At 40.4% G+C, this 21,755-nt stretch overlaps 2 protein-coding genes across 8 annotated transcripts in view; one reads left to right on the forward strand and one right to left on the reverse strand.

The window, feature by feature from the left end:
- Positions 1-2,090, reverse strand: part of GOPC (golgi associated PDZ and coiled-coil motif containing) — a 39,804-nt gene extending 37,714 nt beyond the window's left edge. For both annotated transcript variants that reach the window (XM_078447253.2, XM_078447252.2), the window contains exon 1: positions 1,616-2,090. In XM_078447253.2, coding sequence (XP_078303379.1) covers positions 1,616-1,903 — 288 coding nt within the window. In that variant the 5' untranslated portion in view covers positions 1,904-2,090. The remainder of the gene's footprint in view (positions 1-1,615) is intronic.
- An 88-nt stretch (positions 2,091-2,178) lies between these two features.
- LOC132674871 (nephrocan-like) overlaps positions 2,179-21,755 on the forward strand; it is a 32,190-nt gene continuing 12,613 nt past the window's right edge. The window contains exons 1-4 of one of the 6 annotated variants that reach the window (XM_078447250.2): positions 2,179-2,369; positions 2,751-2,780; positions 11,189-11,334; positions 11,891-12,178. In XM_078447250.2, the coding sequence (XP_078303376.1) occupies positions 11,990-12,178 (189 nt within the window). In that variant the 5' untranslated portion in view covers positions 2,179-2,369; positions 2,751-2,780; positions 11,189-11,334; positions 11,891-11,989. Of the gene's footprint in view, positions 2,781-11,188; positions 11,335-11,890; positions 12,179-21,755 lie in introns of all 6 variants that reach the window. The other 5 variants (XM_078447249.2, XM_081795775.1, XM_078447247.2 and 2 more) reach the window with 5 other exon arrangements.

The following is a 21,755-nucleotide window of genomic DNA, read 5'->3' on the forward strand; positions in this document are numbered from 1 at the left end:
ATATTTAAAGATGAAAAAGACTGAGTACCACATCCTACTCACAGAATCATCCTTTCTCCAAAATTAGATTTTATATCCGACATCAAAATATCACTGTTCAAAGAGTCCTCTGGTCATTTAAAAAATTAGATATTGTTTCACTTTTTAAAAGCTGTTTATCCTCAGTAGGTACTCGCAGTTGGAAATGATATGAAAGTTCTCATGAGGCAAAAGCTACTCTTGCTCTGTCATTTAAAGCTAAAGCACTATTTCTAAAATCCATTAAATGCATTTTTACTACCCAAAAAATTAACTACCTTCTAGAAGTAAGCAGCAATCAAGAAATAAAAAATCATTTTCATATACCTAGAACAAGACGTGATTAGCTTCACATCAGCACTTCCATTGGAAACTCTTCAAAAAGGATGGAAGAGATGAACAGTCCTTTCAGTGGAGAAGAAACAAAATCTCTGATTTGCATCTGTGCTAATCACAGATGAATTAGACCACCTTTTCTGTGGCTGACAGGAAAGAGGAAGACTGCTAACCACTAATCAAGGAGAGGATACATACCTGATATTCATATTGATTTGGATCTAAGGAGCACTCTCAATCATTGTAACTGACAGCAATGATGCTTTCCGGGGTAACTTCATGTTCAAAGAGCTTTGCACATCTCTGATTATCCTATTTTTATGTACTTTAAAATGAAAGACCCATTCTGTTAAATTATCTAGTTAGAGAAAGCTCTTTATGTAATAATGTCAACGTGCCATGTTTCTAAATATTGTAATAATGCATTAATTTAACTTTCTGCACAACGTGGTAGGTTTTTGGGTTGTTTTTTTTTTGGAACCACCACTACTCCACTCCACCCACACCCACACCCACACACAAGATTAGAGACTAAAGCAAATGATCATTCTTCACATACTCTCACAAATAAATCCAGACTGTGGGAAATATAGTAAAGGACAAACAAAACTTCACTCAATGTTATAAGTCTTTTGAAAAATTGTAGACAACTCTTGCGGTGTCTGCCTGTAATTTAAAGACCAACTATAAACCAAGAAGGACACTGATACTATCCTGTTTATCCCACTAAATTTTCCTAAGAGCTTTGATAGAATTCCCCTAAATAGTTCATGCATTCAGGGAATAGTATGTCTGTGTGAAACAAGACACGATGGTCTGAAATAGTTAAAAAAAACCATCAACACTGTATCAGTCTGGTGATATACAAACCTAGTTCGTCAATGTCAAAATCGATATAAGAGAACTCAAATGTTGAAAGGTGGGCTAAGGTATTCTTCTGACAATCTTTGAGCTTAAATCTTAGGTTTATTAATGATGCATGTACAAGTAGGCTGGAGTAACTAGTTCCTGTTTCCTCCGCATAGAAATACTAGGAAGGTGGGTGACAGGACTCCAGGACACCCACACGTCGATCTACACCCCCTTTTTCTACTCCAACCTCACCTCACTCCTTTGCTTTACACATACACACACGCACTCTCCTGTCGCATCTGAGCCCAGGTGCCCTGGTAGGTAGTTTTCTAGGGTCGTTTCACCAGTGCGTAAAATGGGATCTGATGCCTAGGGCTGAATGCCACCTCCTCCAGGGCCCACAGCTCACCTCCAGCTTGTGGTTAATTTGGGACACAGTCTGGGCTTTATGGCAAAGCTGCGCAAAGCAGGAACTCAGGCTGGTCATCTTCTGTCGCCCCTCATAAGTGATGTCCGCCTGGTCCGGATCGATCTCACCCAGGAGCAGATCCACATCCACGAAGGCCTTGTCGAACTCCTTCTCCAGCACCTCCAGCCATCGGAACATGGATACCCCGCCGGGGGAGACCCCCACGGCGCAGGAGGCGCCCCCGGGGCCCCCTCCGGCTCCTGCCGGGCACGGGCCGCCCGCCGACATGGCGCCGTCTAGGGCCTCCCCCGACTGCTGCTGACCCCCGCCGCCCACCCCGCGCGAGAGGAACTGCTGGGACTGCGGGGACCCCCGCGCACGCACGCTCCGTCGGTCCCCTCCCTTCCCCTCGCGCGGCTAACGCCGGCAATGCACCCCTGAGTGGCAAGAGCAGTGAAGCTGAGGCGGCGACGGTGGCACACGGAAGAATCCGGCCGTCCCACCTCCCGGCCCGCCCCCGCTGCGCATGCGTAGCGAAGACTTAGGCCGACGCAGCCTGGAGGGACGAAGTGGGCGGGGCTAGGATGAGACCTTGGCCTATGAAAAGCCTCTACTTGGGACCTGCCCGTCAGCGGCCATATTGACAACTGGCAAACTCTAGCTTGAATCCCCGAGAAACAGGCACGCATCGTGTCGGCTTCCAAGTTGGAAAGGCCGGAGGAAGAGAACGGTGTCCACGTCGCAGAGACGAACAGTTTCCGCCCGCTTGACTTCACAGTGGGCGGGAGCCGTTCTAAAGACCTCCGGGACAGTTGCTGCGGCGACGTCCAGGGCGGGGAAGGGAATGTGAGGACGGGCGGTGTAAGCATGCGCAAGGGCCACGTTTTACCTTTCCTTACGGTTCCTGTAGAGGGTGAGGTGGGTGGACATACGGGCTCTTCTTGCTAAACCAGGCCCTCAACTCCGAGTGAAAACTGCTTGGAGCGGCGACTTGAAGGACAGCGGCCGCCCGGGTTTTGCTGAATTCACACGGGACCTTTTGTCTTGCCTTTAATAGGCAGCCCTGAGTTCGAATCTTGCACCCTGTCATATTAGCTGTCTTGTTTAGTTGTGTTCTTTAACCTTGAAGCCTTAGTGTCTAAAGTTTACTTCGCTCAGTACTGAGGTAAGATGCTTAACTTCAGTGCCTTCATCCTGATTATTAGCCCCCAGGTCATACGTTTCCGAAGAAACTATTTTTAAAAGTACTTATTTCAACAACTACGGTGTTCCCACAGTGACCTTTCATAAAAACAAAATTATGAAGATACATATCTTCATAAATATATTGAATGCAGAGCCCTGTTGAGGCACTGGGGACACAAAAACGAGTGAGACGAGCCTCACGCAAGCCGAGCTCGTAGGCTAGTGAGTCTAATCCTAATAGCTACTACTTCGATTTGAATTTTGTAGTACCTTTGGGAGTGTTGACAAACTGCCCTTTACCATTAGCCCTATTTGCGCTCAACTCCTTTCCACTTCTAGACTAGCCCAGTCTTAAGAAAGGAGAAACCAGGGGCGCCTGGGTGGCGCAGTCGGTTAAGCGTCCGACTTCAGCCAGGTCACGATCTCACGGTCCGTGAGTTCGAGCCCCGCGTCAGGCTCTGGGCTGACAGCTCGGAGCCTGGAGCCTCTTTCCGATTCTGTGTCTCCCTCTCTCTCTGCCCCTCCCCCGTTCATGCTCTGTCTCTCTCTGTCCCAAAAATAAAAAAAAAAAAAAAAAAAGAAAGGAGAAACCAGATATTGGGTTAGGCTGGTGAGAACTGTCTCTTTTGCATTGCGTAAGGGAATACTTTACTAGCCCACCCCAGACTCCTGTGATATGGAACAGACTCTTCCAATTGATCACCACCAAAGCCTGCCCCGTGCACCTCTCGCCAACACAATGCCATTGAGGAGTAAGAAAGCTTAGCTCTAGTTTGCTCTCTGGATAGTGCAGGACAGGCTAGCTGCCATCGATAAGTCCTTTGGCTTCAGCGAACTTAGTTAAGCAAAACTATGAGATCTTTGCCTTGAACTTAAATAGGCACCTTCACATAGGTTTTAATACACAATAAGTAACATAAACCTAAAATATCCGTCTTTCCTCATTCCCTTCCAAATTAACTTTATTTTCATATGCAGTACTTGCAAGAACATCATACTACAGTTACCAAGGCCCCAGCCCCTTTCTTTGTATTATAGTTAGCAATGCATTTTAAGGAATTTGAAGTAAATAATTTAGAATTGGAAGGGTGAACATACATGGAATCACATTAAGAACAGCTTTCAATTGTTGAAAACATACCATGTGTAAAGCACTGTGCTATTTAATTTTTTGACCCTCACAAAATCATAAGAGGTAGCTATTACCACTTTTTTTTAATTTTTTTTTTTTTTAGCGTTTATTTATTTTTGAGACAGAGACAGAGCATGAACGGGGGAGGGGCAGAGAGAGAGGGAGACACAGAATTGGAAGCAGGCTCCAGGCTCTGAGCCATCAGCCCAGAGCCCGATGCGGGGCTCGAACTCACGGGGCCGTTAGATGGTGACCTGAGCTGGTCGGGGGCTTAACAAACTGAGCCACCCAGGTGCCCCTATTACCACTTTTTAATAGATAATTCACAAAGAGCTAAAGTATCTTGGTAAAGTCATACAGCTAAAAATCAAATGAGGTGAGATTTCAATCTAGGTATCTTTTTCTCCAAAGTCTTAACCTATTAACGAGGAAATATAGAAGGATGAAGAAATCCATTTCTTTTTGTATAAGTTACCGGCATAATAAATTGGCAAATCAGTCCAAAAGTTTTTCTTTTTAAAAAAATGTTTTTAATTATTTTACATTTGTTTTTGAGAGGCAGAGACAGAGCACAAGAGAGGGAGGGGCAGGGAGAGAATGAGACAGAATCTGAAGCAGGCCTCAGGCTCTGAGCTATCAGCACAAAACCCCCTGATGTGGGGCTTGAACTCCTGAACCATGAGATCATGACCTGAGCCAAAGTCTGAGGCTTAACCAACTGAGCCACCCAGGCACCCCAATCCGAAAGTTTTTCTAAAAAAATAATTTATTCCCAGTTTTTTTTTTGTTTTTTTTTTTCAACGTTTTTTATTTATTTTTGGGACAGAGAGAGACAGAGCATGAACGGGGGAGGGGCAGAGAGAGAGGGAGACACAGAATCGGAAACAGGCTCCAGGCTCCGAGCCATCAGCCCAGAGCCTGACGCGGGGCTCGAACTCACGGACCGAACTCACGGACCGCGAGATCGTGACCTGGCTGAAGTCGGATGCTTAACCGACTGCGCCACCCAGGCGCCCCAATTTATTCCCAGTTTTAAGCCATAAACAAATCCATTGATATGGAATAAATATTACCAAAAAAGTCATTTCCTTTTTTTAAAGATTTAAAAAAAATTTTAATGTTTATTTATTTTTGAGAGAGAGAGAGAGAGAGAGCAGAGTGTGAGTGGGGGAGGGGCAGAGATAGAGGGAGACATAGAATCCAAAGCAGGCTCCAGGCTCTGAGCTATCAGCACAGAGCCTGATATGGAGCTTACACTCACTGACCTCGAGATCATGACCTGAGCTGAAGTCGGACGCTTAATCGACTGAGCCACCCAGGCACCCCTACAATACTCACATTCTGTTATTACTCTCTTTAGTTTGGATGGACGACACTCGAAATAAAATTAATTTATTTAAAAAAGGAACATCCTTCAACTTCCTACTATACTGTGAGGGCACAGCTGAAATGCATTTTGAGTGTTTTTAGTTTCCAATGCTCTGATTCTTGGTGAATACCATTTTCAGGATTGTAGAACCCAGCTCCATTTCTGTTTACAACCTTTACAACTCCCAACAAATCACACTCTGTGTCTCAGAAGACTTACTATCTCATGTTGTCCCTTCTTGTAATCACACTTGTAGCAGTCGCCCGTATCTCTGTGTGCTTGCTATCTTAGTACTATGTGACGCTTTCAAATGTTCATGAGGTGCCCTTTGTGTAGAAATTATCTTCTGCCCATTTAGACCAGGGATTTGCATTTCTGCAAATCACAACTTAACCTACAGTATAAAGCAGGGTTGCAGGGTTTGATATTCAAGTGCTGCCATCTGTTGCCAGTGTGCTTTGTCTACATTTATTGCCTCCCCCCACCCATGGACTTAATCAGTTAATTAATTTTGAATTGCCTCATCTTGACCTACTCTAGAATTTGGAATTGTATGTAATCTCAATTCTTGTGGGATTTATTTTCCTAAAGATAATAAAATCTTGATACTTCTATTCGCAATTGCATTGGCAGAAACTTCTGATAACTGTTTCATGAATCATGCTTATGTGATTAAAAAATTTCTAATATAACTTAAATGTGATAGTTTTGTTTTAGGAACTCATCCCTATAGAGTTTTACCACAAGGTATTACTAAGAATAAACAGGGTGGGGACTGAGGAAACGGGGGAAAAACAGAAGGTGCTAAATATTTCTTTGGTGAGTACTGGTACTTAAGCAGACATTTATCAAAGCATCTCTTAATTGCAAAGGCACTGTATTGAATGGACATAGATGATGCACTTTGGATTGGAGAGAGAGACTGCCATTTATTGAACTCTACTATGTGTCAGGCCCTGTACTATGCTTCACATGTTTCATTTACTTTCTAGTAACCCCACCAGGAAAAAAGAAAAGGCAAATTAGGTGATGTTGGGTCACTATAAACAGTTGTATGATAAATAAAGCCAAGGAACATCCACTACCATTTTACTTGAGCAATGCAGATCAAGTCTTGGAATATCAGGTCTATATGTATTATTTAAATTATATTTATTTGTATTTACTACCAATTTGAAAATTTGAGATATTCATATTGAAGAAGTAAATCTGGGCATCCCAAAGTGATTTCTTAGCCTTATTCTCCTTCCGATCATTTCTTTTATATACTCATACTTCTTTTAAGAAGCCTTCTTCTTAAAACCGGGAATTTTAATGCAGTGATTAAAGATTAGCTCAGACACCTCTTTCAGGAAAACTTCCTTTTTTCTTCTCATGTGGAGCTATGGCTACCATCACCATTTAGTTTCCTGCAAATACCTGCTACAGCGCTGACCATATTTTTTGGAGCCCCTCAGACTGTGAGCTCCTTGCAGCAATAACCATATATTACTTAATCTTTGAATGCCAGGTCCTAACACAGAACATAGAACATGGTAGAAATGATGTAAGTATTTGTGGAATCAGTTTAATATTTAAAATATTACAACAGTCTACTTAGAAATCTAAAAACTGTCACTTTTCAAAACATACCTTTGATACCTGCCGGAGAGCATAGCTAAACATTTTTTATAATGTTTAATGTTTCATAGCTCAAGAGTTAGGAATATCTACAAAATACATGTCAGCCTTTAAAATCTAAGGAATATTTTTTCCCAACCTAAAGAGAAATGTTTATTTAACAATAATCTGGTTGACTTGACTAACAATAAATCCAGTATAATTTAAGCTTTGAGAGTTATTTTACCTATTCCATAGTTAAAATTTAAGACCTACTACATTTTTGTGTGGTGTACCCAAACCTAAAGACAAAACATAATGGGGCACCTGGATGGCTTAGTTGGTTAAGCATACGACTCTTGGTTCCAGCTCAGGTCACGATCTCACGTTTTCATGGGTTCGAGCCCTGCATTGTGCTCTGAGCTGGCAGCTCAGAGCCTGCCTTTCATTCTCTGTCTCCCTCTCTCTCTCTCTGCCCTTCTCCCACTTGCACCGTCTCTGTCACTCTCAGTATAAATAAGCTTAAAAAAAAAAAAAATAACAAAAAGCAATTTTCAAAATCTCTATCACTGTGTTTTTTCCTTACACTCTCAACGACCAACTACAACTGCTTTTCCACTGTTACCTGATTTACATTCTTTATTTACCCTTTCCCACAACTCCAGGTTTGATTCAGCATTATCTAAAACCACCATTTAGCAACAATGGTATCAGAGTTTACTAATCATTGATTCTTCCTCTTTCATCACTGTCAAGTCACTGTTTATTTCTCAGATTGTCAGACTTTACAGATCAAACACAGACTTCCCCCTCATCAGCCCCTGTCATTTATGTTTCTTGTAGATTAATTCCACGAGGGGCCCCAAACAATTGCATTCTGAACACTGTTAAACATTAGTTATCTTTTTTTTTTTTTTGCACTTAGATTAAAACTATAAGAATACCTTTAAGTATCTTTTTTAGAATTTTCACAGTCTTTCAAAGAAACAAGTCAGAAAGTGTGGGGAAACAATTACACAAAAGCCAAGTCACAAGCATTGTTGGACAAAGAATTTGGCCCCATTTGACTGTAACTCACTCAAAGTTCATTTGGCTTTTGTGGCCATGGTAAGCAGAGGGAGTGGGGATGAAAAGATTTTTATAGTGGATATTTGTCACTATAAATGCAGGACTGCCCATATTTAAGCCCCCCCTCCTCTATTTAGGGAATTCCCTACCTTACGTAACTTGAATATGATAAACTGACTCTTCTTCCCATAATGGACTGAAAACGTCAGACAAGCCCACTCCCCAACTCTTGACAGCGGGAGCACAGGCATATGATCTGGGGTCAGCTAACCAAAATAATCCACCTGGAATTTTTACCTTGGAGACAGTAAGGCAAGCTTGGGGTAATTCTTCCTAGTAGGGAGGAGAGATGGGAGTTGGGGTAGCAACATCCTTTTTGAGTAGTAGCGGGGCCAGCAAGTGGCACACAATTTCTGGTTCAGTGGTGCAGGCCAGGGCATCCGTGTTCTGTGGTGACACCAGACTGAAGTGTGATTTTGCCTGAGATTCTGGCTACAAAGGCTTGCTTTTATTCTTGCCATTTCCAAATCTGGTTCTGTAGGTTTTCACAATTCTGTATGCTACCCAATTGTCAATAATTCCTCTTCTGCTTAAATTAGCCAGATTTTTTTTTTCATTGCTTGTAACTAATAATCCAAACCAATACAACTATCATGTATTGAGACTCCCTTTTCACCCATGGACTTGACATGCCTTAGTTCATGTCATCTATTCCTTTCTGTAGAGTGGACATTATTTCCTCACATTTTATCTTCACGTATAGAAGAAAACATTAAGATTTAGAGAGGTTAAACAGTAGAAAAAGTATTTTTTTGTCTTACTTCAAAGTTACACTTTTTCTGCAACATTTTCAAGAAGGAAATAAAAGTTAAAAAGAATCATATTCATAATTTTTTGAGTCTTTAAAATTTCTTTTCTTTTACCTCAAAAGGAGATTTTCATAAATTAAAGCTTCTTTCTCACTTTTGGCTGATCAGTTTTATAATAGGAATCACAAGCCAGTGCTTACAGACCCAAGTCAGGAAGATCTTGGGTTAGTCAGCTTCTTCTCTGGAATTCAGTTTCCTGTCTACAATGGGAACTAGACCTTTGCTTTTAATAAACCAAGGAAGGCCAATATCCATTGCATTGAGACACATGTTTGTATTTATTGTGGGGTTTCCTGACAAGGCACTATTGACATTTTGGACTAGAGACTTCTTTCTTGTGGGGCAGTCCTTTCCGTTGTAGAGTGTTTAGTAGTATCCCTCACCATTACTCTCTAGATACTCATAACACTGCCTATCCTCTCCTGACCATTACCACCATTTATTGTCATAAAAAATGTCTTCAGACATCGCCAAACTGCCCCTGGTTGAGAACCCCTGGGTTATAGAAAGGAAGAAAGGAAGGGAGGTGAGGAGGGGGCATAAAGATAAAGAAGATAAGAAAGCAAGTCAAGGAGGATCCTGGCTTGAGAATCTAAACAAAGACATAAATCTAATTCAATCCAAATTCAAATGCAAAGCATATTCCTTGAGATTGCAATCCTCCTTGTGCTGAAAGATTAAACCTAGATTCTGGGGTATATTTTGAACAGTTGCTGGGTGAGTCATTTGAGTTTCCATTCTTGAGAAAGGCACCCATGCTTCTTTATTAGGTTTCTTCTCGCCCAAAGAAGCCAAGCAATAATGATGAGATAAGGTGTTAAATCTTTTCAGAGAAAAGAACAGTCTGTCTCACACTTAGCCTTAGGAACCCATAAACTCAAGACCTAAAAACTCAGTCTAGGGAATTTTACACTCAGAGCCCTTAGTCAACATGTGAAAATTCCAAAAGTCAGCAGAAAGTATGCCAGAAGCTGACCAGTAATGGCCGTTTTGTGGCTGCGGCTTAGCACAGCATGACTGCAGAGGGGACTGTCGCCTCCAGTGCAGGTACAAGAAGACATGCATGTCCTTCAAGCACCCAGTCTGTACCTTTGTACTATACTTTCTCTGCAGTTTATGGTATCAATAAGACTTTGCCTTCTACCTGGAAAACAAAAGACTTCTCAGCTTAACTCTAACTAAATAGGTGTGGTCTAGGGGAACAAATGGAGCTTTTATTCTTCAAAACATTTTCAACTTTTTATGATCAAAACTATTTATATTTGTAATATTAAAACCAGGAAACAACTTAAAACTCCAACACTTAGTAGTTAATCAAATCTGGACAATACTCTTGAAAGTCTATTAGACATTAAAATTTATGTTTATGGAAACTATAAAATAATATGAAAAATATAATAGTAAAAGGTACAGAATATAAATTATGTAAGTAGGTTTACAATTGATAAAATAAAAAAATAAAACAAAACTATTTACTATTGTAAAATAGTAACATTTTAGAGATAATGTCGGCATTACAGGAAAGCTATAGAAATACCATGGAAGAAAAAAATATTATACAGTGTAATTTCAGGGCTCAAAGAAAAGGGTATACTGCAGTGACCAACAGAGGGTAGAAAATGAAATCCATCGCTATGCTGCATAACAGAAAAATCAGCTGCCTCTAATGGCAGATGACACCAAAGGATTTTGTAGACATTTCATTTTAATTAACTATGAATTTACTCTCTCCATTTTAATTAACTATGAATTAACAGAGAAGAAAAAAAAGTGTTCCATGAGTATTTCTCTTGGTTTTTTCAAAGCCTAGGCAGAGAAAAGAAACCAGAAACGTGTTTGATTTGGGGACAAGACTAACACTGATTTTTTTTCCCCTCCTTGCTCTTTTTTTCCAAATTTTCTTTTCTTGAACATTACTTTCCTATCTGAAAATTCTAAAAATTAAAAAAAAAATAATTCTCTTGTTGAGAAATTAGTAATAAAGTTTGTTGAAAATCAGAATATTGATAGAAAAGAAATCCCTTATCATTCCTTATCTCAGATAGTAAAAGAAAAGAGGACTTAAAAAAAATCAAAAGAGAGGAGTAGAAAAGTCTTTTGGGAAAAGCATACAGAAATCCTTACTTACTCTGGAAATAGATTATCAGAGCAAAGGAAATTTGGCTTCAAAATGAAAACTGCAGCAGAGAGGTAGGTTGAAGGGGACATCAGAAAAGCTTTTCAATATTAGAAAGCGTTTCTTTGGAGCGATGGGCTCAGGCCAACCAGCATAGGGAAATTCAGGTCTTCCATTAGGGAGGAGAGAACTTCTCTATATAATCTTTTGCTTAAAATGCTTTTAAATTCCTCAGCAGGGATGAGCACAGCAAGTAAAAGAGCCTCAACAAAAGCGTGCCTGGGACAAATGAAGCCTTCCCTCTGCAGTCAGGTTTCAGAACACACAAGTTCCTCTGAAGACACTCGAGGCCTTTTCTTCCATTATTACAAATAGACGAAGGTAACTGACCCATTTTGATGTTTTGTTCTCATCCAAGTCAACAATATTTTTGAATGACAAAAATATTGTCCAAATTTGATATTTGAGTGGACCAAGTGATAGATGAGTTGAACAATTTATCTCTGGCTCTAAACCCCTCTTCTTGGTAGCCCATTGTTTCCCTAGCCATAAAATGTTACTGAAACAACAATAATAAAGAGAAAACCTGCTCATTTTCCCATACTAGTTAATGGGAGAAGAAAACACCTGCCTGCTGCAGTCCTACAAAAATCGTTGTAATATAGGGTCACAGAAAATCCAAAGGTTTATAGCCCACTATAAAACAGCTCTTTGTCTTTCCCCACTAATTCCCTAGTGTCAGATTTAACAAAACAAGGAAACTACAGATAATAGACGTGTTTGCAGATTAGCCTTCCAAGCCATAAATAACAGAGGGGTTTGCTCACCTACAAATATTAAGGCAGCTTATCAATGTTTAAGCCCTTTGTAATGGTTGCTAACATTTTAACCCGGACAAAATTGGAATTTTTTCTTCCCTGTCTCCTTACATTGACAGAGCACACATTCATAAGATTCTATGATCAGATTTCATGGTATAAAGAGTGAGACATCATCTAAACACTTGGCTGCTGCCTGAGAGGCCCTGTTTTGGAAGATGCATCTGCTTTATGCCTTCCTTGCTTTGCTCTCTCTTACCTCTGGTTTCCATCCTAACTGTCCTGGGAGATGTAGCTGCGATTCAGTGCACTCGGTACAATGCTACAGGCTAACGGAGGTACCGTCAGGCCTTCCTTCCACCACCAAGAAGCTCTACATTAGCCACAGCAAAATTCAACACCTCCAGGTAACCATTCTACAGTCAGGTTGCTGCAATTTTATTTTTTGAGGCAGGGTGAGGGGCAAGTGTGGGGCTGTTGACGTTTAATTTAAATAATCCAAACTCAGAACTAGTGATTATCAAGTTTGCGTAGCGGCACTATCATTTTGCCTTCTACTGCAGAGATGGGTGTATGCCTCTGGATATTTCTTTGGTCAAAAAAAAAAATCTGAATCTATAATTAATGATATTTTATTTGTTTTTATTTTTAACAAATGTAATTATACTGTTGCAAAGTAAAAGAAGTGGCTCTCTCTCTCTCTCTTTAATGTTTATTTTTGAGAGAGAGAGAGAGCAGGCAGAGGAGGGGCAGAGAGAGGAGGACAGAGGGTCCAGAGGCAGTGAGCCTGATGTGGCACAAATCATGAGATCATGACCTGAGCCAAAGTCTGACACTCAACCCACTGAGCCACCCAGGTGCCCCAGGAAGTGGCTCTCTCTTAACAAAAAGAGTTTGAGAGCAAATGGCTACTTCCTGTTCCCAGGATTAAGAATAAGTGCTTTCAGGGCCACCTGAGTGGCTCAGTCAGTTGAGCATCTGACTTCGGCCCAGGTCATGGTCTCACGGCTTGCTTGTTGGGCCCTGTGCTCAGAGCCTGGAACCTGCTTCAGATTCTGTCTCCGTCTCTCTCTCTCCCTCTCTGTCTTTCTCAAGTATAAATAAACATTAAAAAAAAGAAGTGCTTTCAGGGGAAAGGGGAAAAAGTAGTTTTGTTTGTGCCATAAAAAAACAGATGACACTTAGAGCATCATAAGACCATCAAGATGAACCCAAGCATTTGAGAATTATTTATACAAATCCTACAAACATGCCAGGCCTCAGTGTCTTTGTGGACACCTCTACAGAGGAAATACATGTTTATGTTTGGGCACATTACTGCCGTTCTCGTTCTATGCACTTTTAATTCTAACATTTTTATTTATGCCTACCTATTCAGAGTGCTGTAAAGAATGCTATAGATTTGCCTGGCTTTTGTAATATGAAGGAACTTTTTGGCCTTTGGTATTTCGAAAGGTATCAAGAGATAAGGGTTCTCATCTTCATTTTCTCCCTAGCTAGAGATATAATCATCTGAAACAAGCAGTTAAAAAAATCTCCAGGCCTCACTTTTTACCTTTGTGAAGTAAGAAGCCTGGGTGTGATGGTGATCCCAGGCTCCTTTTCCCTGGCAGATTCCATGGCTCTCTGGTTTTGTTTTTACTAGTCACTGCTTCTCCCTCATAGGCCAAATCCTGAGATAAGGAAATACCTCTCTGTGATCCAGGCACAGACAGTCAGCAGGTGAATGTACTTTCCCTTCAAAAGACTCACCATCCCCTTTCATTTGGTTAAGACATTTTAACGTACGTGTGCCTAAGCAGGGAGACTTTCAAATATGTGGCATGGTATTTATTTCAAGGCTCAATAAGCAAAATTGCCTAGTCGTCATGTTTACTTTGCTCTTGTAATCCCGTAGTGCCTAATGCCAGAGAGCAAGTCTGACCTTGTCAGGTCTCAGCATTTAAGCGGGACAGCTGGTTAAAGGGCGAGATGCTTAAATATTTGTTCTGAGGGCCTGAGACGCCAAAAGCTGAAGTGTCAGCTAAGCCGGATAATGATCCCACACTGTTGCCTTGCAGCTGATAAGATGAAATTATCCCTCTCATCAAATTCAGTTATTGAATGAGTGCATTTGTCGTGGGTTTAGGTTCACTGAACAGCAATATTGCCTCTTCCCCGAATTTAACCCAGTTAACCGTCTCTTGGAAGGACGGTTCCCAGCAGAAACGTTGATGAAAGACATGATTGTTTTGCGAAAGTAATAAAAAGCTCTAAGCAATAATACTTCTATTTTAAAAACCCTTAGGTTTTAAATTGACCGTATTTCACGAATGTGAGCTGTATCTTGTGAATATGCTGTATGTTCTGTCCATTTGGTTGGAACTACAGAATCGGGTGCCTTTATTTCAAGAAAAAAATACCTTGAAAATACCTTCAGATTAATAGCAATAGAAATTACATATGCACACACATATGTGTATCTACACATATATACAACATACATGTATGTGCACACACACCGCATATGCATGGATGTGTACAACATACATATATCCATGCATAAAAGTAAAAATGTTTCTATTACTTATCCATATGTTTTGTGTTTCAGTTTGTGAATGCTGTGTTTGAGACTAGGGATATAATATGAAAAATTCACAGTTCTTGCCCTCACAGGATGAAGGCCTTTATTTATGCGTGCATCTGTAAAAATCTCTCCTTATTTGAGGCACATCCATCAGACTGTAACACTCCCCATTTGTTCTTTGCTTGCCTCGTACTGTGCCTTGGCCCCTTCCCTCCTGGCTCCTGGTCGTCCTCTCCATCCTGAGTCCCGCATCTCCTTTGTGCCTTCAGTGTCCGACGTGTAAGCCTCATGAGCTCACAAGAAAGTGTGTATCTACATTCCTACTTCACCACAGCCGTCTGCCCTCTTGGTCATATCATAATCATTATACCCAAAATGCCTCCACTCAGAAATCTCGAATTCCTCCACTCCCTGGTCATTATCTTCTTTCGTCTCACCTGCCACCCTCTCTACTTCTCTTCCATCCACCCCATGGAGACTTTGAACCCTAGATCTGCCCATGTTTTCTCAGATAATTAGTTCATTTCTTATCCATCTTCTTTCCCTATCCCTGCCTTTTTTGCATCCCAAAATTAATGATCTCAACACCTATCCAGCAAAGCCTCAGTCTTAGATTAGGGTGATCATTTTCCTTTTTCTCCTATGCCTGGATACCCAGATGCTGCTGGAGATGGTCACACAACCTCTCTGCACACGTGCATATGTATGTGTGGTTTGCAACAACCACAAATCCATAGAACCACCACAAGTTTAAGGTCTCCGGCCTCATCTGGGTCTTCAGCGTCACCCATCTGCCCTTTCAGTTCTTCTTCCTGTGTTCCCTTGACATCTTCAAAACTTCAGTGCAGCATTGGGCTGCTTTCACAATCCCCGCCATCCTTGCTCTCCTATCACCAACGACTGGTCTTCCCTTTTATTGACTATTCTTGACAAAACTGAGGCCATTAGTCTTGATCTCCCTCAACTCCTGCTCACTGTGTCTTGTCTCCATTCAATTCTGCAAACTCTTTCCTCCAGACAGAGAGGATGAGATCTCCCTCTGTCTGCTCAAGGCAACCTCACACCCATGCCCTGGAGTCCACCTTCCTCACCTCTCCCTGGAGCTTGCTTCATCATCTTCCCCATACCCGTATCTCCAGTGGCTCTTTCTTTATAAGAGCCCTGTTCTAGCTTAGAAATAGGCTCCTTTCATTACAATAAAAATAACATTATTTTAAGTCTGTGTGTAAAAAAAAAAAAAGGTAATCTGTACTTACTGTTTCTACTTCTTTACCTCTTTTTTTTTTCTTTTTGAGAGAGAGAGAGAGTGAAAGCTGCAGAGAGGGGCAGAGAGAGAGAGAGAGAGAGAGAGCGAGCGAGAGAGAGAATATTAAGCAGGCTCCACACTCAACACTGAGCCCAATTCAGGGCTTGATCCCAAAACTTGGGGATCATGACCTGAGCCAAAATCAAGACAGATGCTCAACTGACTGAGCCACCCAGGCACCCCATCTTTATCTACCATTTATTCTTTAATTCACTACTGTCTGCTTTCTACCCACTTCATACAGTTAAAAACTGTTCTCTCCAGGATGTTGGCTCCCTCCTATTTCTTGAAATTCTCTCTTTTGCCTTCCGTGGCACCATACTTTTGTGTCCTCATTACTCCTCTCTGATAGTTCTTTTCTGCCATTTTTGTAGGTTTCTTTTCCTCCACTGCCCCTTCTTTTTTTGTCATCTCCAGAGAGTCTCAATCCTTGGTCATTCCATTTCTTACTATGTACACTCTCCTTAGGAGAGTGTACTTTAAGGAAGTGATGATGGCTCCCATAACTGAATTTCGGATTCATGCCTTACCCCTGTGTTTCAGACTTATCCAGCTTCCTCCTAGACCTCTTCATTTTGGTCTATGATCTCAAAATAACATGCCCAAACTGTAGTCAATCTTTCTCCCTAAACCTGTGGTCTTTTGTCATTGGCTTCTCTTACTTAAAATAATGTCCTTAAGGTTCATCCATGTTATAACATATGTCAGAATATCCTTCCTTTTAAAGACTGAATATTTCATTGTATGCATATACCATTTTGTTTATCCATTCATCAGTTGATGAACACTTGGATGGCTTCCTTTTTTTGGCTGTTATGCTCCAAAGAACATTCATGTACAAGTTTTTGTGTGCCCATATATTTTCATCTGTCTTGGGCATATACCTAAGAGTGGGATTTCTGGGTAATATGGAAACTATGTTTAACATTTTGAGGAACTGCTGGACTGTTTTCCAAAGTGGCTCCATTGTTTTACATCCCTATATGTATGACAGTTCCAGTTTCTCCACATTCTTGCTAACATTTCTAATCTTTTGTTGGATCATAACCATCCTAGTGAGTGTCAGTTAGTATCTCATTATGGTTTGACTTTTTTTTTTAATTTTTTAATGTTTATTTATTTTTGAGAGAGAGAGAGAGACAGAGCACAAGCAGGAACGGAGCAGAAAGAGAGGGAGACACAGAATCTGAAGCAGGCTCCAGGCTCTGAACTGTCAGCACAGAGCCTGATGCTGGACTCGAACCCATGAACCATGAGATCATGACCTGCACTGAAGTTGGACACTTAACCGACTGAGCCACCCAGGCACCCCATCATTATGGTTTGACTTTCTTTTTTTTTTTATTTTATTATTATTTTTTTTTTATTTATTTTTGGGACAGAGAGAGACAGAGCATGAACGGGGGAGGGGCAGAGAGAGAGGGAGACACAGAATCGGAAACAGGCTCCAGGCTCCGAGCCATCAGCCCAGAGCCTGACGCGGGGCTCGAGCTCACGGACCGCGAGATCGTGACCTGGCTGAAGTCGGACGCTTAACCGACTGCGCCACCCAGGCGCCCCTATGGTTTGACTTTCATGTCACTAGTGGTTAATGATGTTGAGCATCTTTTTGTGTGCTGATTGAACATTTGCATATCTTTTTTGGAGAAATGTCTATATGAATCCTTTGCCCATTTTTTTATTGGGTTATTTGTCTTTTAATTATTGAGTTGTCAGAGTCCTTTATATATTCTAAATACAAATCTCCTATCAGATACATGATTTGAGAAAATTTTCTCCCATTCTATGGTTGTTTTTGTTGTCATTGTCATTGCTGTTGTTCATTGTCTTACTGATGTCCTTTGAAGCACAGAAGTTCCTAATTTTGAGTAAGTCCAATTTCCCTGTTTTGTGGATGTGTTGTCACTTTTGCTTTTGGTGTCATATCTAAGATAGCTTTTACCAAACCCAAGGTGATGGAAAGTTATGCCTGTATTTTCTTCTAAGAGTTTTATAGTTTTAGCTCTTACATTTAGAGAACAAATAGGAGTGTCCTTATGACAGTAGCCAATTAAAATGATTGTGCAGGGACGTCTGGGTGGCTCGGTTGGTTAAGCGTCTGACTTTGGCTCAGGTCATGATCTCATGGCTCATGGGTACGAACACCACATTGGGCTCTCTGCTCTCAGCACATAGCCTGCTTTGGATCCTCTGTCCTCTTCTCTGTCTGCCCCTCCCCAGCTCGCTCTCTTTCTCTCTCTCTTTCTCTCTCTCTCTCTCTCAAAATAAATAAACTTAAAAAAATAGATAAAATGATTGCTCTTTACATATTTTGTGGAAGGGAAGAAGCTATGTCAAATTCCTCTGGGGTAAGAAATATATAAACAGAGTTTATCACCAAATGGGGGGATTATGGATTATTTTTATATTCGTTCCATACTTTCCAGAAGTTTAAAATTGTTTACAGAGAACAAGTGTTGCTTTGATGATCAGAAAAATAATTCCAACATTGTTTTACAAAACTTTTACTGGCTTAGTTCACACATGTCTGAGGCTGTAACTAATATTTCAATTTCATGTGTACATTGGACCTATAAGGAACCCAAGAAAGGTCTGTGGCCCTCCAATGCTTGGAGCAAGGCCTGCCCAAAGGAAACCAGAAACAAAGCCTCTTATTGGGAAACCAGCAGAAGTTGTTTCTTTGCTCTACTTCATTTTACTTGCTTTGCTTTTTTAAAAAATTTTCATATTTTATTGTAGCTTTTATCTACATATATATTAGGTTCACTAAACTGTAAGACTGTATGGCAGGAATTATATTTAGCTAAACTTCCTATGCCTAATTTTTAACACCAAGCCATACTTGCCTTGTTTTTTAAGCAACATTGAAAAACCAGCAGCCTCAAAACCTTAAAAACAACAACAACAACAACAACAACAAAACCAAAGGGTGAGGGGGACACCTGTGTGGCTCAGTGAGTTAAAGGTCCAAATTTGGCTCAGATCATGATCTTATGGTTTGTGAGTTTGAACCCCACGTCAGGCTCTGTACTGGTGATGTGGAGCCTGCTTGGGATTCTCTCTCTCTCACTTCTCTCTCTGCCCCTTCCCCACTTGCACGCTTTCTCTCTCAAAATACATAAATAAATAAAAACTTAAAAAAGGAAAGAAAGAAGAAGCAGTAGCATCAAGTTAGCTCAAGGGCAAAAGCATCTCTTTTTACATATCTGGAGCACACCTCAGCTTAGTCCAGGAAAATGGAAAAACTAGCCTCGCAGAATTATTTTCCTTTGTCAGCTCTGTAAATCAACGGAAAAGTTGAAAATCAGTGGGCATCTTCTTCACTGTTTGTAGTACCAGAATTCTATATTCTTCTGCTAAATTCATGTTATAGCAGTAAAGTTAAAATAAAAATATGTGTGTTGGGGTAAGATAAACCTGGGTGGGAAGCTCAACTTTTACACTTGCTACCAAGATATACTTGGACTGGTTATTTTACCTTCTTGAGCCTTAGTTTCCCTTTCTGAAAAGGTAATAATCATGCTTGCACACAAGGCTTTATAAACATAGTAAATACTTAGACAATGGTAACCATTTTTTAAAAAGATTTTATTTTTAAGTAATCTCTATACTCAACATGGGGCTCAAACTCACAACCCCAAGATCAAGAGTCACATGCTCCACTGACTGAATCAGCCAGGCACCCCTAGAAAATTGTAGCCATTTTAATTAATAATAATCAAGAGTAATCGGCATTGACTGACAAAAAGAAAGAAAGATCTCCGTGCTTCAGCTACCCACTGGATTTGTTTAGGAACATCAACAGTCTACTTAGGCCAGTCTGTACACTTCATGAATAGAAATAAAGACAAATTGAGGCTCTGATACCACACTTTGCCTAGTCCCCAAATAAATTGCCCATTCAGAGCTGTGTCATCTCTGAGCCTTGCTACATAAACAGTAATCTTTTAGGGTTTATGGTCAGTCAGATAAATGTGGAAGTACTAATAACACCAAGTTCTTTTGGGAGATCAACAATCTAAGAAATGAAGATCTATGTCTAGAATCACATGTGACTTTATATGAAGGAAAGTCTAGAAAGGACACTTCAGGATGAAAAGTATTTCAGGAACAGTTGAGCAGGTCATTAAAAAAAATTTTTTTTTTTTTTGCCTGAAATTCTAATGGGAGATTTGAACTAGGTAACCTCTAAAGTTTCTGATTATCTTTTTTAAAAAAATTTTCTTTTAATGTTTATTTTTATTTTTGAAAGAGACAGGAAGAGTGTGAGCGGGGGAGGGGCAGAGAGAGAGGGAAACAGAATCCAAAGGCCCCAGGCTCTGAGCTGTCACCACAGACCCCCAACTCGCTCAAACTCACACTGTAAGATCATGACCTGAGCCAAAGTCAGATGCTTAACTGACTGAGCCACCCAGGTACCCCTAAAATTTCTGCTTTTCTAAAACTCTCTGATTTGTGTCTAGATCTTATCTTTTTTGGAAAACCATTAACTGTAGACTAAATGCAATAGAGAATGGTAAGTTGAAGAAGAAAGGGCTGTAGAGTCCAATAGACCTTGTTGAAATTCTCAACTCTCAAAAGTTTGATAATAGCAAATTTGCTAGTTATTAGAAGAACTAATGATAATATGTTGTTAAAACACAAAATGCAACTGAGTACATTTGAAGATCTAATAATAAGTGATGCATGAATCAGGCAACATCTCATCTAGCAAGCAGAGATGCTCTGAGAAGTTGTACCAAATGGGAGGATTCATAGGCAGGAGGGTAGAGCAAAGGAGTTATTAACAAAACAAAAGTAAGGATGGTTTCAGGCAGGTCAAGTTTCTTTGGGGAAGAAGGGACGGAAAGCGTTTTTATCATGGTGATTGCCTCACTAATGCTGATGAAGAAATGTCAGATTGACTCTTAAAAAGTCACATTTAAAAAGAATTTTTTTGATGTTTATTTATTTATTTTTGAGTGAGAGACAGAGAAAGAACGAGCTGGGGAGGGGCAGAGAAAGAAGGAGAGAGAGAACCCCAAGCAGGCTCCGCACTGTCAGCACAGAGCCCCATGTGGGACTCTATCTCATGAACTGTGAGAGCATGACCTGAGCTGAAATCAAGAGTCTGAGGCTTGACTGACTGAGCCACCCAGATGCCCCTAAAAAGTCACATTTTTAGGAGAGGTCAAAACTATAATTAAGTCTTGATTTGCCATCATGGGTGGGGAGCAAATGACTCCATTTGGGGCTTATGTTTTTTTTTTTTTTAACAATATAAAAAAGTACTTGGCACTTGTAGATGTTCAATAAATGCAAGAAAAAATTATGATTATTACTGGGACTAGGACTAATTAATACATCTGATTAATCATTAAGAAAATATCACATGTTAGCAGCCGCCAAAACTATTATGATTAGAAACATCTGTTATGGAAATTTTAACATGAGGTTTTTCTAACAGAGTATCATATTAGGAGAAGCTTTGAAATATACCATGATTCGGTGCCTGGGTGGCTCAGTCAATTAAGCGTCTGACTCTTGATTTTGGCTCAGGTGAAGATCTCTCGGTCATGAAATCAAGTCCCGCGTCGAGCTCCACACTGGGCATGGAGTCTGCTTGGGTTTCTCTCTCCCTCTCCCCGACTCCTTAAGAAAATTAAAATAAAATAAAATCTACCATAATTCACATCACATGTCTTCCCGGGATAAATAAATATATGGTACAAAATCAACCCACTTTGAAAGTGTTAATCATGCAATTGTTATTACAAAAGGGCTCAACTGCATAATTAAATCAAACATTTAAAACCTGTAGCTAGTAAGGCATAAAATTTTGCCCTGAAAATTTTAGCAATTGAATTCTAAGGCAGATTGAAAATTTTTGTGAAGTTTTACCAAGCTGAAGAAAATCTGGAACAATTCCTCTTTCTGCCTAGAGATGATCTTACTCTAAGAACAAAATACCAAGAATTACATCATTCAGAAGAAGACCTAGATGGCAAGCTAGGAGGTTGACAGATATGCGGAGAGGAGAGGGGTACTTGAACTTGCAACCTATGGAGAAAGCATATCAGATTTGATCATTTCTAAAATCTAGGACAAGAGTAGCATTAGATCTGGGGTATAT

This window comes from Panthera onca, chromosome B2, assembly GCF_046562875.1.
Source record: "Panthera onca isolate mPanOnc1 chromosome B2, mPanOnc1 haplotype 2, whole genome shotgun sequence".
Classification (NCBI taxonomy): domain Eukaryota; kingdom Metazoa; phylum Chordata; class Mammalia; order Carnivora; family Felidae; genus Panthera; species Panthera onca.